General features: G+C 38.9%; 1 protein-coding gene across 1 annotated transcript in view; it reads left to right on the top strand.

Annotated features, from left to right (window-relative positions):
- spag17 (sperm associated antigen 17) overlaps window positions 1-15453 on the top strand; it is a 216366-nt gene that overhangs the window by 157979 nt on the left and 42934 nt on the right. Inside the window, 4 exon segments of the mRNA XM_048603090.1 lie at window positions 1024-1075; window positions 4682-4778; window positions 7603-7656; window positions 9598-9700. Coding sequence (XP_048459047.1) covers window positions 1024-1075; window positions 4682-4778; window positions 7603-7656; window positions 9598-9700 — 306 coding nt within the window.

Here is a 15453-nt window from a genome sequence, read left to right as displayed (position 1 = left end):
TCCCCCTATCCTCACTTTCTACCACACCAGTCTTGCATTCAAAGGATCATATTCCACCATGATACCGCCATCAAACACATTTTCCTTTCCCACCCACTGTCAACATTCAACATGGACCACGCTCTCCATGACATTGCAGTCCACTCTTCTATCACTTTGTTAATGTCCCATGGCACCTACCTGTGCAATCACAAAGGGTATACCACTTGCCATTAACCTTCTACCTGTGTCCAAGACTGCCAAAACACTTTCCAGGTGAAGCATTATTTTATTTGCACTTCTTTCAATCAAGTCAGCTGTACTCACAGGTCACAATACAGTCTCCTTTACATTGGCAAGACCAAACACAGACTGAGTGGCCGTTTTGCAGGTCACCTTCACTCCATAGAAATGACCCTGCCCTTCGAATTGTTTGTTATTTCAATAAACCATTTTTGCTCCCATGATAACATTTCTGTCCTTGTCTTCCATCCAAGCACAGCGCAAGCTAGACGAGCAACATTTAATTTTCTCTTTAGGCACTTTACCACCTTCAAGACTCAAAACTGAGTTCTACACCTCTGTGTCTGACCTCTGTATGCCATTTTTACTCCACCCTCACGCTGTCCTGGCTGTGTCTTATTTGTGTCTTGTTGGCATTGCACTTTGCATTTTTTTTAAACATTTCGCACCTAACATTAACACCTAATTTACATATCTATTTCTCCATTGCACCCATTATCACTACCATATTCTTTTGCCCTGGGCACCCTCATAATCTGTTCAACTTGCTCCTCTTCCCACTCTGTATATAGTATAATGCCACTACGTTCCAACTACTTTCTGTTCCAAAGAATAACTATACTAGTCTATTACCAGATTCAAGAACAAGATAAACAAAAATTGTAAAAGTTCTCTGTGTCTATAAATGTGTATTCAGTTATTGTACATTATGGATTTATACTGTAGATTTATTTGCCATTAATTTCTTTTGGAATGTACTTCTAACATTATCACAAAATTACCAATATCATTCCTGTGCAGTCCTTCTCTCATGAAGAAGTGTGTCAAACAGAAGAGAAAGAAGCAAACAAAGGTACATTTCCACATGTTTACAATGCAAATTCATGCCTCTTTTCAACAATCTTCAGCGTAAACTTTAAAAAAGCTAAACTCTGTGGTAATGTTTCAGTTATTTAAAAAAAAACATAAGATTTTAGATTCTGTGACTAATACAAACATGGGATAACTGGGAACATCCATAAACAATAGCTTTACACTCTAGGATATGTTGGACTCAATGTAACCCCAAATGAACATTTTTAATTTCTAAAAATGTAATATGACAATGCAGAGCCATGAAATAACTACATTCTGTGTATCTGTCAGTTGTGTAAAATTGAATGCAATTTTAAGGGTCAGAATTCATCCTGTGTCCATTTTTGTTGGCACTACACCCACTTTTTCCCCCACAGGTATTTCCCTAGTGAGAAGAACTATCTCCTAAATCTGCCTCTTCACATGTATATATTGAAAATTCAACATGGCCAATGGCCTTGGACTCACATGAGCATATGAATTAGAAGCAGGAGTTGGCATTCTGGCCTCTCGAACATGCTGCATCATTCAGTAGGAATGATCTAGTCTACCACCTAGGAATATCTTGATTTTAAATCATTACACATGACTTTCAATAGCTATAATGGACTACTTACTAATTTCATTGGTGTATCCCAGTCATGTTCTCAATAAGTTGAATTTTTTTAGTATTTCAGAACTTTCAAAATGTGCCTTCTAGTGCCCAGATAAGAGCTTAATTTGAAAAGCTGTCTTGAACAATGCCAGACATAACAAGGTGTAGAGCTGGATGAACACAGCAGGCCAAGCAGCATCAGAGGAGCAGGAAAGCTGATGTTTCGGATTTGGTTCTGAAGAAGGGTCCAGACCCAAAACGTCAGCCTTCCTGCTCCTCTGACGCTGCTTGGCCTGCTGTGTTCATCCAGCTCTTCACCTTGTTATCTCAGATTCTCCAACATCGGCAGTTCCTACTATCTCTTGAACAATGCCAAATGGGCAGAAATGAACAAATTTGCCATGCGTATTATCTCCAAATCTGGGAATAGTTTTGTAGAAGAGTGTAGTTTTGTGGATGAGGCCAGCTTGCAGGGTAATGATTTTTAAACTATTATTGATGTATCATTGAAACTCAATATGCACTTGTCTCAGCTTGTATAATATGCTGTTCCTTGGTTTTACCATTTGCAGGATAGCCAGCGCAGACTAGTGGAAAATCTTGAACAACAACAAAGTTGTTGGAAAAGCTTAGCAGGTCTGGCGGCATCTGTGAAGGGAAAAACAGAGTTAACATTTCGAGTCCAGTGACCCTTCCTCTGTTTTTCCCTTCACAGATGCTGCCAGACCTGCTCAGCTTTACCAGCAACTTTGTTTTTGTTCCTGATTTACAGCATCCACAGTTCTTTCAGTTTTTGTTTAGTGGAAAATCTTGTCCATTTCTCAATGTAATTCACATACAGTAAAATGAAATTTGAATTGACCCACTCAATGGAAGAATTCAATTCAAAATTCTTATTGCATGACAATATGTTGTCAGTTTACAATGACTAGCTGTATTTTTCATGATTTCTCAAGGGTTTTGTCCCAAAAATATGCTGAGTTATCCATCAAATGGTCATTGTTGACTTGACGATAGATCATGCTCTCAGAACTTTTAAAGACATATTGATCTTTTATGTACAATATGTTTCTTTTTAATAAAAGCACATAGAGCCAAAAGATAACAATTGATGTAAATTCGCTGGCTGTCTTCAGAGACAGACAGACTCTGGAAGGTCTCACCTGACAAGGTGTCACAGAAGCTTCAAGGGATAAATTTAAAATGAGAGAAGTGCACTAAAAATCTAAAGTTTAAATAAGACACATGTTTTCTGTCTTCACCTTTCAAGAATACACAAGAATAGTGGTTAAAAGCCAGTTCAACCCTGGTTTGTGTGCACTTGTAGAAGAAGCTGAGGTACTCATATACTAACCTGGGTTCGAGCACCACTGTGCTGTGAAGATCACAGTCAAAAAACCATCCAGTAGTCGTCCCTGTATTGCAGGTAAAGGGTCATTCACTCTAACTGCTAGAAGCCAGCTGGCCAACAAGCCAGTCAAACAGGACAGAGGTAGGGACTTCTTCCCTCTGAGTGCTTCCAGTCAGGCTACCATCAAAAAGAAGAATGGACAAAGAAAATGTAAACTAACTAGCAAAGCCAAGAATCCTGAAATTAACTGCTTTGCTATCAATATTCTATTATCTACTCTTCATAAGTGACCCATAGACTAAACTATATTTCTTTTAACTTTTTTTTGGACTGTCCTCATTTGTAATCTGTGTATTGCATTATTATTTCTCCCTATATTTAGTGAATAATAAGATCATCCTTCTGTTAACTGAAGAAAACTTGGCTATAGTAGCTCTTTTTAAAGCCTAAATTCATTTGGTCTGGGAGAAAGGTATCCATACTGAAGGGAATCCTTTATAAATTAACCTTGTTGTGACCAACCAAGGAAGCAAATGAATAAAGAACCAGAGTAATTCATTTCTCCCTCACCAGGCAGCTTGACAGTTTGGGATATCCACTGAAATACTTTTAACGCCCATCCATGAAAAGGAATATTACTGAATAGGGCACATTTCCCAATTAAATTCTTCCTTTGGATAGCTTGATGCAGAGAGAAGGTGACCAGTAGGCAAAAAAGCAGTGTCAAAGAAAGGTGAGGCCGACCATATTTTCAATGAGTAATCCAGCCCAGAGGGACTGAGTGAATAACTGTGTCATCAAAACATTTGTTTTATGTGGAAGTTCTATATGTGCTATGCCACCTTTTGCACAATGATCAAGCAACATAGCAACTATGTTTGTGGTTGTCAGGCAACAAAGCTTTCAGCTTTAATACCACAGATGCCTTCGAGCTGCGAATAGGGGCTAATACATCACTCAGCTGAGCTTGCTTGAACTGCATCAGAGATGATATTATCAGGAAGGCGACAGAGTTAATCTATTTTGGGATATATGACAGATAGAAACGAAAGGATTGTAAATCCTTGAGCCATATATCTTTTGCAGGTATATGCAGGTGAAAGGGCAGATTTAGGAGGTGGCTGTTTTCACTCAGATGGAATAAATTGGTGTGGAGGAAATGAGTGTAATGTTGGCAAAAATGAATGCGGCGCAAAAATCTGTGTTATGATTGCTGAAGATTTTGTTATATTTTTACATGTGTGTATTGTTACATTTTATTTAGCCAGAAAGCTATTCAGTTTTCCATCAAGAATCAATAGGTGACATCCACATTGCACTTCAAACTTCTGTTATGGAGACTAAGTCAACTAAATTTATAACAGTAGTCCAACATTGCCTATTGTGTTGTCAGATTGTCATGGAATTAGTAACAGCTGGCAGAGATATCCACAGATTTCTATAAATTCTTTCCCATTATTAATTTCTTATGATTTGAAAATGTAAACTATTAACACAATTTTTACAGTAAATTATAATAAGTTATCACTTTGCTTGGGCTATGGAAATACCAGTTTTAAAAATATACATATATAATACAAACATATTAGTGTGATCTAATGAATCTGATAATGCTTATGCAGTTTCTACACACTTACTAACTTTGATATTTGTCACAGTTGATGTGGCCTCAATTTATGAGGATGCTGTAAGATCCACTGCAAAGAGCACACCAGAGACAGATAGCTGTGATTGGACGAAAGTAAACATGGAAAGGTATGTCAGACTAACTTTTACAAACCCATGAAATTTCTCTCCTTTTTGTTTAGTTTTCCATACCATAAAACTCATGGATCAACATCAACACAGAGATAATTTGAATGACCAGCTGTATTTATGGAATGAAAGACCCTCATTAAGCAGTTCATTCTAGTATGAAAATTGCTTGGAAGTAACTTTTCCAGACACAGTATTTGGGTAATAGCATATAGTAAAAGAAAACACTTGTATTGTATCACAGCCTTCACAACCTCAGGATTTTCCAAAGTGCTTTACCATTAGTTTGGTACCTTTTGAAGCAGATTAACTGCTGTAATGTACAAAATGCAGAGCTGATTTATATACAGCAAGTTCCCACAAACAGCAGTGTGGTAATGAGCAGATATAGTAATTTGTGGGTGTTGGTTAAAAGATAAATATTAGTCAGAATACTACGTCTATCTCCCCAGCTCCTTTTCACTGCTGTAGGATATTTAACATCCAACTTAGAAATCAAACTTAGGAGCAGGATGTTCAGCCCTTTGAGTCTGACTAAACGCAGGCCAAGGAGACTAGTTTAATTGTGAAAACTGGGAGGCATGGGCAAATTGGGCTGAAGGGCCTGCTTCCATGCTGTAGACCACTACAGAAAAGACTTCATAGGAAAGGGACCTAGAGAATCAGTTAAATAGAACTTAACAATTTGAGAAGGGTAATTTCTATGTACTTGAATCTCTAAATTAATGGTGTTGAGAAATAGGTTGAACACTTTTTTTTACAGATTTTTTGAGATTTTTCTAAACTGTTCTTCTATCTAGATAGCTTCATTTTTAGTTGCCATCTTTGTGTAATAATCTTCTGTTCTGTTGTTAAAGAAACTCTGTAGCCTTGTGTCACTATATTTTTGTGACTGACCACCACGTGAATGAAATTTTTTAAAAATGATATATCAAGCCCGATCTTACTCTGGGGTCTGACATGTCCCACATGAAGGGTTTCGGCCCGAAACGTCAGCCTCTCTGCTCCTATGATGCTGCTTGGCCTGCTGTGTTCATCCAGCCCTGCACCTTGTTGTCTCGGATTCTCCAGCATCTGCAGTTCCTACTATCTCTCCCATTGTACCTTCTGTTGGGATCATAACTCTAATGACCCTGAGAGAAAAAATATCACCTCATCTCTATTTTAAAAGGCATAACCCTTATTCTTAGACCATGTCCCCAAATCTAGTCTAACCATAATGGAAATATCCTTCCAGGAACCACCCTGGAAGTCAAGTCAAGTCCACTCAGCATTATAAATATTTCAATAAGGTCTAATCCTTCTAAACTCCAATGGATAAAAGCTTAATCCTTTCAACCTTACTTCATAACAAAAGCCCTTCATTTTAAGAATAAATCAAGAGAAATGTTTCTGAATTGCCTCTGATGTAATAAGACCAAAATTGTACAAAGTACTCCAGGTGTCGTCTTACTTGTACTATCTTGTACAAGCGCAATAATTTTTTTCCTACTCTTGTATTCCATTTTACTTGCAATTAACACCAGAATTCTATTTGCCTTCCTGATCACTTGCTGAAAGCTGCATACTATGTTTTTTGGTTCATATTTCAAGATACCAAGATTCCTCTTTACATCAGAGTTCTGCAGTCTTTCTCCATTTAAATAGTATACTGCTTTTCAGTTCTTCCTGTTAAAGTGGGCAAGTTCATACTTTTCTACTAAGCGCCATCTTCCAAATGTATGTCAGCTCATTTATTGATTTTCAGACTCTCCACCTCCTCTTGACAATAAACTTTCTTGCCTATCTTGGCATCATTAGCAAATTTATTTACCATGCAGTCAGTTCCAATATCCAAGTCATCAACATAGTTTGTAAATAGTTGACGGCTCAGAACTGATTCCTATGGTACTCCAACCAGGTGTGCCAATGTGAAGATCTCCCATTTATCCCTGTTCTATACTTCCTGTTAGCTAATCATTTTTCTATTCATGCTTATATATTAATCTTGACTTCATGTGCTCTTATTTTGTGTAGGCACATTTAATGTGGCATATTTTCAAATGCCTTTTGGAAATCCAAATGCATTAAATGCACAGGTTCCCTTTTATCCATTTTGCTTGTCGCTTCCTTTAAAAAAATCTCCGATAAATTAGTTAAATACAATTTCCATTTTACAAAATCATGGTTGGTACATGGACTTTCTAATCATTCTGTTCTTTAACCTCCTTAACAATGGATTCTAGACATTTCTCTGCAACAGATGCTGGCCAAACAGGCTTATAGTCTCCTCCTTAATTGAATAATCGTACTGCATTAATTGTTTTTTCAATCCACTGGGACCCCTCCAGATCCAAGAAATATTAGAACACTATATACAATGTCTCTGCCATCTCTGCAATCACCTTTTTTGAACCTTTGACTGCAATGAAATGTCTCTACTTTTATATTCAATTTCCATTGAAATCAATGTCAATATTCTTTTTCCTCTGTGTTTGTTTCCAATTTTTTTTTTGCCTTTCTAATCACTTCCTGTCATGTACAGGTTTGTTCTTTGTACCAGTAAGAATAATAACGGAATTATGACATTCAAACAATAATGCTAAATACAACTTTGAATGAAAATTTCCAAACTGGCATTTGTTAGGGAATGATAATATGTTCATATTGCTCTGGTTATTGCTCCATGTTTTATTTTCAGCACCAAGAAGTTAAGCAATAATTCATTTGCACAGTTTGTTTACAGAAAACACTTTTTAATTGGAATAGGCCTGTAATGAATTATATATGAATATATCAGTAATTTTAATATTCTATAACTTGATTTCTCTCTCCATTCATGCAGCAACAAAGAATGGAAACAGACATCTCGCTGGCCACAAAGATTAGAACAATACAGGTAATAGCAAGCTAAGCAAGGAAAGACAGTTATGTAAGGAACTAAGAAAGGTGCTAATTTAAATATACTATGATGGAAAACTGGGAGCTATTCCACACAAATCATAAAGCTAAGGCTTTCCAATACAATGATACATATCAGTTATATAGTTCCTCCAGAATGTTAATTATTTCTCCTTATTCCATATCTAACCACTCTACATAAGAGTAGATTTCTAAAACCTATCAAAATATTCAGGTATGTGGCCCCTAGCTAAATTTATTGGTACTGCAAAAAAATTATTAATCCCAGGGCAAATACCAGGTCCTTTAGCATTGACTCCATCAAACTCCATAAAGCCACAGTGAAACCAACAAATTTTCATAATTATGGTACACACTTTGTATAAGTAATGCGCTTCCTTATACCGTGAATTTGAGGATCAGTAAGAGATAGAACAACTACTTAAGAACAACTACTTAAAAACAACATCCCCGGTCAACTGCAAGAAAGTTTGAACCACTGTCATATAGCAAGCATAGATGGAAATACATAATGAGGACTGATTGCAAGCAACTTCCAGCTTGATTCTTGATTTTTAATTATCAAACCCCTCAAACTAACGATTCTGTATACAATCTCCTCCTTTTCTACACAAATATGCCCTTCTGTGTGTGCTACCAAGTGCAAGCAACTTTTGCATCTTAGCAAAATCAGTAGTATGCACAACAACAAAAACAGATGTTTTTGTGATGCCTTAAACCAAGTACTCAGAGTTGGTTATTTGCAATCAACAAAGAAGTGGCAGCTTGATTGGTCAATTTCACACCACCTTATTGAGTAACCATGTGGTGCTAACTACAGTGTTAGGCCTGTGTTTAAAAGAGAATTGGTTTGAAACAAGCCAGGTTGAATGGGATCACATACTAGCCCAATTTTACCTTGTTCAGACTCTTAACGAAATGCACACTCATTTATAATCTGGCACTCCCACCCTTATAGCACTGTATGTCTTCATACACTTTATAGGTACCGGCTCAGAACCAGCTATTGAGGGAATTTATGGTTGCAGAATAAATGTTAATTTGCTTTAGGTATCCACGCCCCATGAATGGATAAAAAGAAATATTTTACAGTTCAGTTCACTCTTCGCACCTGTTTTCCTCTGCATTTTCTCTGTGCTCTACCTTACTATAAAGGTTAACAGGGGAAGTCATCAGGATCATAGCAATGGTAGGCCACACTTCACAAGTTTACTGAAATTCTCTAAGAAAGATACTGCACTACTTAGAATCAAAAGTAGCAATTTTTAGAATTGGGTGTAGAATATACCCATAAGTCCCCACTAAACTACTAAATGGAATTTTCCATGTTGACCAAAGATTTCATTGTTTAGATTTTGGGTTCAAGGTAATCAGAATTGAAATAATGAAACAAATCAAGCCTAAGCCAACAATTTGAATTTTGCCAAGCATTCTTCCTTCCATGGAATAATATTGGAAAAGTAATATTAAATGCTTGTTTTGTTGAGAAATACTACCATATATGTCCTGTAGACTATTTAACAATCATTGTTTTACATTTCTATGTGGTGCTTGGTATTTAAGTTGTGAGTTTGCTTGAATTCAGCACCAATCATGATTCCCCATACATACATACAATAATGTGGGTAAAAAAAGTAAGAATTAACAAATTACTTTGCTAAGTGTTTAGATCATTAGTTGTCAGAAATGATTATTAGAGAAACAATTTCAAGATTGCTTTGCAAAAAGACTGTAAAACCTCCAAGAAATCCAAGACATGGAAGGAATTAGCATTTGATATTATTGATTCTGACCAATGATCACCTTAAAATGTGTACTTCTGGATATTATGACTGCGTGTAACTGGCACCAGATGTATTAATATAGTTTTTATACTAATATATATTAATATATTACAGCTATAATTTTTCATTGACAGGCAAGAGCTTGATGAAGTAAAAGGAACCAAACTAGCTCTTAAGAACATGATTGTTCCATCATACTTTCAGTCTGACGTGAGCAAGACCTTGGACTCAGCACAGGTATTTTTTCAGTTTTCCTTTTTAAGCCTGTTTGTAACTGTTTTCTCATTGATCAGAAAAGGATGACCATCATAATATATGCAGTATCTGACTGATCAAAAGAGAACGAATTGGATCTTTCTATAAAAACAAAACAATACTCCTAACAATTGAAAGCAAACCAAGGACTATAAAGGTTTACAGGGGAAGTCATCAGGATCATAGAAATGGTAGGCCACACTTCACAAGTTTACTGAAATTCTCTAAGAAAGATACTGCACTACTGAATAAGGGTTATTTGGGAATACAGGAGATAGCTCTGCATTTTCAGTCAAGAGCAGCTGTTGCAGGGAATGCAGTTTGGAGAATTAGGATTAAGTTGAACTGTATTCTCTACATGCATGGCTTGTAACTAAACTCTGGTCTAGTGTTGTAGCAGGGTGAATGCACTTGAAAGTCCAAGTTAAAATAACTGGAAGTCAGTGGGGATAGACTAGCCACCAATATCCACTACAAACTCACTGACTCCCACAGTTACTTGACTTTATATCCTCACACCCTGCTTCCTTTAAAACTTTATTTAAAAACTTTATTCCATTCTCCCAGTTTCTCCGTCTCCATCGCCTCTGTTCTGATGATGACAACTTCGACAAGGGGGCCTCCTAAATGTCCACCTTCTTGTCTAACCAAGAAGTTCCCACCACCATGTGGCATGTCTGATACAACTCCTGTACTTTGGCCCTTACTCCTTTTCTTTCCTCCCACAACAGCAATAGAGTCCTCTGGCCCTCGCTCACCATCCCACCAGCATCCAATTCCAAAGGATGATTAGCTGCCATTTCCACCATCTCCAGTGGGATGCCACCACCAGACACATAGTCCCCTTCCCTCCCTTGTCAGCCTTCCACAGGGACCATTCCTTCTGGGACACCTTGGTACACTCCTCCTGTACTTCCAACACCTCCCCATATTGCTGCAGCACTTGCCTCTTTACATCAAACCTCCTCACTAACCAAGGTCCCAGACACATGTTCCAGGTAAAGCAGCAATTTAACTGCACTTTACTCAATGTAGTCTACTGTATTCACTACTCACAATGCAGTCTGCTCCACATTGGGGAGATGAAATGCAGACTGGGTGACTACTTTGCAAAACACCTACATCTTATCTTAAAATAAAAAATCCTTAGCTTCCTGTTGCCTGCTACTTCAACAGACCATCATATTTCCTGGCCAACATCCCTGTCTCAGGCTTGCTGCAATGTTTCAGTGCAGCTCAGCACAAGCTGAAAGAACAGCATCTTATTTTCCATTTGGGGACCTTGCAGTCTTCAGGACTCAATTTCTCAATATTGATTTCAAAAATTTTAAGGTCCCAGTGCCCACACACCAGACCTTGTCATTACATGGACTGCTATTACACTGACCCATTGTTCAGCTATTGGTGGTCCACATTAGCAGCAATTCATTCTCCCAGGCTAACCTTAAACTCCTCTGTCTGCCCAACTCTCTCTGGGCTCCATTTAAACCTATCGTTTACTCCCCACCCCACCTCATTTTCAGCCTTTATACAAACCTTTTCCTCTTCCTACGCTCAATCACTTCTGAAGAATGGTCACTGGACCCGAAACATTAACTCTTCTTTCTCTCCACAGATGCTGCCAGACCTCCTGAATTATTTTGGCAATTTCTATTTTTGCTTCTGATTTCCAGCATCAACAGTTCTTTGCTTTATTTGTTTGTGGAATTGCACTGTGACCAATCTAACTCCCATATTTTCTTATAACATTGACTACATTTCAATAATATTTCATTGGTTGTGTTGTAGTTTGGAATTCTCTGAGGATGTGAAAGCAAGATTCTTCTTGACCTTAATTTTGAAACTTGTGTGGAATAAAACCATGATTCCCACATGTGACAAACAGCATTCCCTCTAATGTTCTTACTGGCTGCGTGGGCCTGCAAGGTTCATGTGCATCAGTGACTTCTAGAACTGGATATCAATGCTACGATCACCATGCATGGAATGTTAGAGCAGTTTTATATTCTCAGGAGAATTTTATTGAACATTTTCATTTTTAAAAACTGCACAGTAATCATTAAGTTGCATCTCCCTCCCTGTAGGCTATTTGCTGATATTGCTGATGAGAAGGGTTCCCATTTTTATTGGAACAGTTGTAAGTAAACATTCAGAACCATGATTTTACATCAACCTAAAATCTGATCTGGAACTTCTGGACATCAGGAAAACATATTCCCAATTGAGGAGCATGATTTGCCAGGTTCCAGTGGCTTCACATTAACCTTTGTCGGTTTTCGGTGCAGGATATATGAATATATTGCTTCTCAGAAATTAATCAGAATAGAGTGCAGGAGAAAGATTCAATGTGTGAACCTCAGTACTAGTAACTTGCCAAACAAATCTACTTCCGATTTTGACTTTTTGCTATTGTAGAGTCATAAAGCTGTACTGCATGGAAACAGACCCTTCAGTCCAATTCATCCATAACAACCAGAGATTATATATAAATCTAATCCCATTTGCCAGCATTTGGCCCATGTCCCTCTAAACCCTTCCTATTCATGTACCCATCCAGATGCCTTTTAAATGTTGTAATTGTATCCGCCTCCACCACATCCTCTGGCAACTCATTCCATACATGCATCACCTCTGTGTGAAAAAGTTGCCCCTTCAGTCACTTTTATATTTTTCCCTTCTCACCTTAAACCTATGCCCTCTGGTTTTGGACTCCCCTTCCAGTGGGAAAAAAAGCTTGACTAATCACCCTATCCATGCACCTCAAAGTTTTGTAAACCTCTATAAGGTCACCCCCTCAGCCTCTAGTGTTCCAGGAAAAATATTTGCAGCCTCTCCCTATAGCTCAAACCCTCCAATCCCAACAACATCCTTGTAAATCTTTTCTGAACCCTTTCAAGTTTAACAACCTTACCTAGAACAAAGAACAAAGAAAATTACAGCACAGGAACAAGCCCTTCGGCTCTCCACGCCTGCGTCGATCCAGATCCTCTATCTAAACCTGTTGCCTATTTTCCAAGGATCTGTATCCCTCTGCTCCCTGCCCATTCATGTATCTGTTTAGATACATCTTAAATGACGCTATCGTGCTCGCCTCTACCACCTCCACTGGCAACGCGTTCCAGGCACCCACCACCCTCTGCGTAAAGAACTTTCCACGCATATCTCCCTTAAACTTTTCCCCTCTCACCTTGAAATTGTGACCCCTAGTAACTGAGTCCCCCACTCTGGGAAAAAGCTTCTTGCTATCCACCCTGTCTATACCTCTCATGAGTTTGTAGACCTCAATCAGATGCCCCCTCAACCTCCATCTTTCTAATGTAAATAATCCTAATCTACTCAACCTCACTTCATAGCTAGCGTCCTCCATACCAGGTAACATCCTGGTGAACCTCCTCTGCACCTTCTACAAAGCATCCACATCCTTTTGGTAATGTGGCGACCAGAACTGTACGCAGTATTCCAAATGTGGTCGAACCAAAGTCCTATACAACTGCAACATGACCTGCCAACCCTTGTACTCAATACCCCGTCCGATGAATGAAAGCATGCTGTATGCCTTCTTGACCACTCTATCGACCTGCGTTGCCACCTTCAGGGTACAATGGACCTGAACACCCAGATCTCTCTGTGCATCAATTTTCCCCAGGGCTTTTCCATTTACCGTATAGTTCGCTCTTGAATTGGATCTTCCAAAATGCATCACCTCGCATTTGCCTGGATTGAACTCCATCTGTCATTTCTCCGCCTAACTCTCCAATCTATCTATATTCTGCTGCATTCTTTGACAGTCCCCTTCACTATCTGCTACTCCACCAATCTTAGTGTCATCTGCAAACTTGCTAATCAGACCATCTATACCTTCCTCCAGATCATTTATATATATCACAAACAACAGTGGTCCCAACACGGATCCCTGTGGAACACCACTGGTCACAGTTCTCCATTTTGAGAAACTCCCTTCCACTACAACTCTCTGTCTCCTGTTGCCCAGCCAGTTCTCTGTCCATCTAGCTAGTACACCCTGGACCCCCTGCGACTTCACTTTCTCCATCAGCCTACCATGGGGAACCTTATCAAACACCTTACTGAAGTCCACGTATTTCACACCTACAGCCCTTCCCTCATCTATCAACTTTGTCACTTCCTCAAAGAAGTTAAGAACTGTGGTGGAGACGAGAACAGAAGTCAGATTTCAAATAGAAGCAGGTGTGGGCTAAAAGATCAGAAGTCAAGTTGGGCTAGGAACAGATTGAAGGTCAAATGGAGAGGATGCATTGGAGGTCAGATGACAGGAGGAAAGAGGCCAGAACCCCTGGAAGAGAGGTGCCGCATGCAGGGTATGTTTCTGACTCCCTTGGTCAAAGACCTATAGCAGGGAGACCAGAACTGAACGCAATATTCCAAAAATGGTCTAACCGATGTCCCGTACAGCCATGACATGACCTCCAAACTCCTATACTCAATGTACTGACCAATAAAGACAAGTGTACGAAATGCCTTCTTCACTACCGTGTCTACCTGTGACTCCACCTTCAAGGAACTATGAAACTGCAACCCAACTCTGTTCGACAACAATCCCCAGGACACTAACATTAAGTGTACAGGTCCTGCCCTGATTTACGTTACCAAAATGTAACACCTCACATTTATCTAAATTAAATTCCATCTGCCACTCCTCAGCCCATCGACCCGTCTGATCAAGGTCCCTTTGCACTTTGAGATAACCTTATTCACTGTCCACTCCACCACCAATTTTGGTATCATCTGCAAACCTACTAACCATTCGTTCTATATTCACATCCAAATCATTTTCAATGACAAAAAGCAGTGGATCCTTGCAGTACACTGCTGGTAACCGGCCTCCAGTCTGAAAAACAACCATCCACCACCACCCTCTGTCTCCTACCTTCAAGCCAATTTTGTATCCAAATGGCTAGCTGTCCCTCAATTTCATGTGATCTAACCTTGCTAACCAGTCTACCATGCAGAACCTTGTCAATCACCTTGCTGAAGTCCATATAGATCATGTCCACCACTCTGCCTTCATCAATCTTCTTTGTCACTTCTTCAAAAAACTCAATCAAATTTGAGACCTAATCAGTTCTTGCCTTTCCAAATACATATAAATCCTGTCCCTCAGAATCCCCTCCAACAACTTACCCACCACTGACATCAAGCTCACCAGACTATAGTTCCCTGGGTTTTCATTACCACCTCTAAATAATGGCACCACATTGGCCATGTTCCAGTCTTCCAGCACCTCACCTGTGGCTATTGATGATACAAATATCTCAGCAAAGGGGACATCAATCACTTCCCTAGCTTCCCACAAAGTTCTGGGATATACCTTATCCACCTTCATGTGTTTTAAGACATCCAGCACCAACTCCCCGGTAATATGGACATTTTTCAAGATATTACAATTTATTTCTCCAAATTCTCTAGCTTCTAAATGTGCTATAACCTAATATGATAGAACAGAAGCATGCACGTTTCTTTAGCCAGAATCTGCCAAAGTGGGAAAAGAAAAAGTACTGTTTTGCAGTGTCCGCATCTGAAACAGATGTTAGGCCCCAGCAATTTTGATTAAGGGACCAAATGATCGTGACCCAAGAGCTAAAATTCACGTAGTAAAACAAGACCTTAGGATAGCCAATTAAGCTGCAACCAACAGGTGTTTTGTTAATATACCTATATGATTGTAGAGTCGCGATTAGCAGGATATCACATTTGAC

This window comes from Rhincodon typus, chromosome 11 (genome assembly GCF_021869965.1).
Source record: "Rhincodon typus isolate 14 chromosome 11, sRhiTyp1.1, whole genome shotgun sequence".
NCBI classification, from domain to species: Eukaryota; Metazoa; Chordata; class Chondrichthyes; order Orectolobiformes; family Rhincodontidae; genus Rhincodon; species Rhincodon typus.
This window is presented reverse-complemented; position numbering and strand designations above follow the sequence as displayed.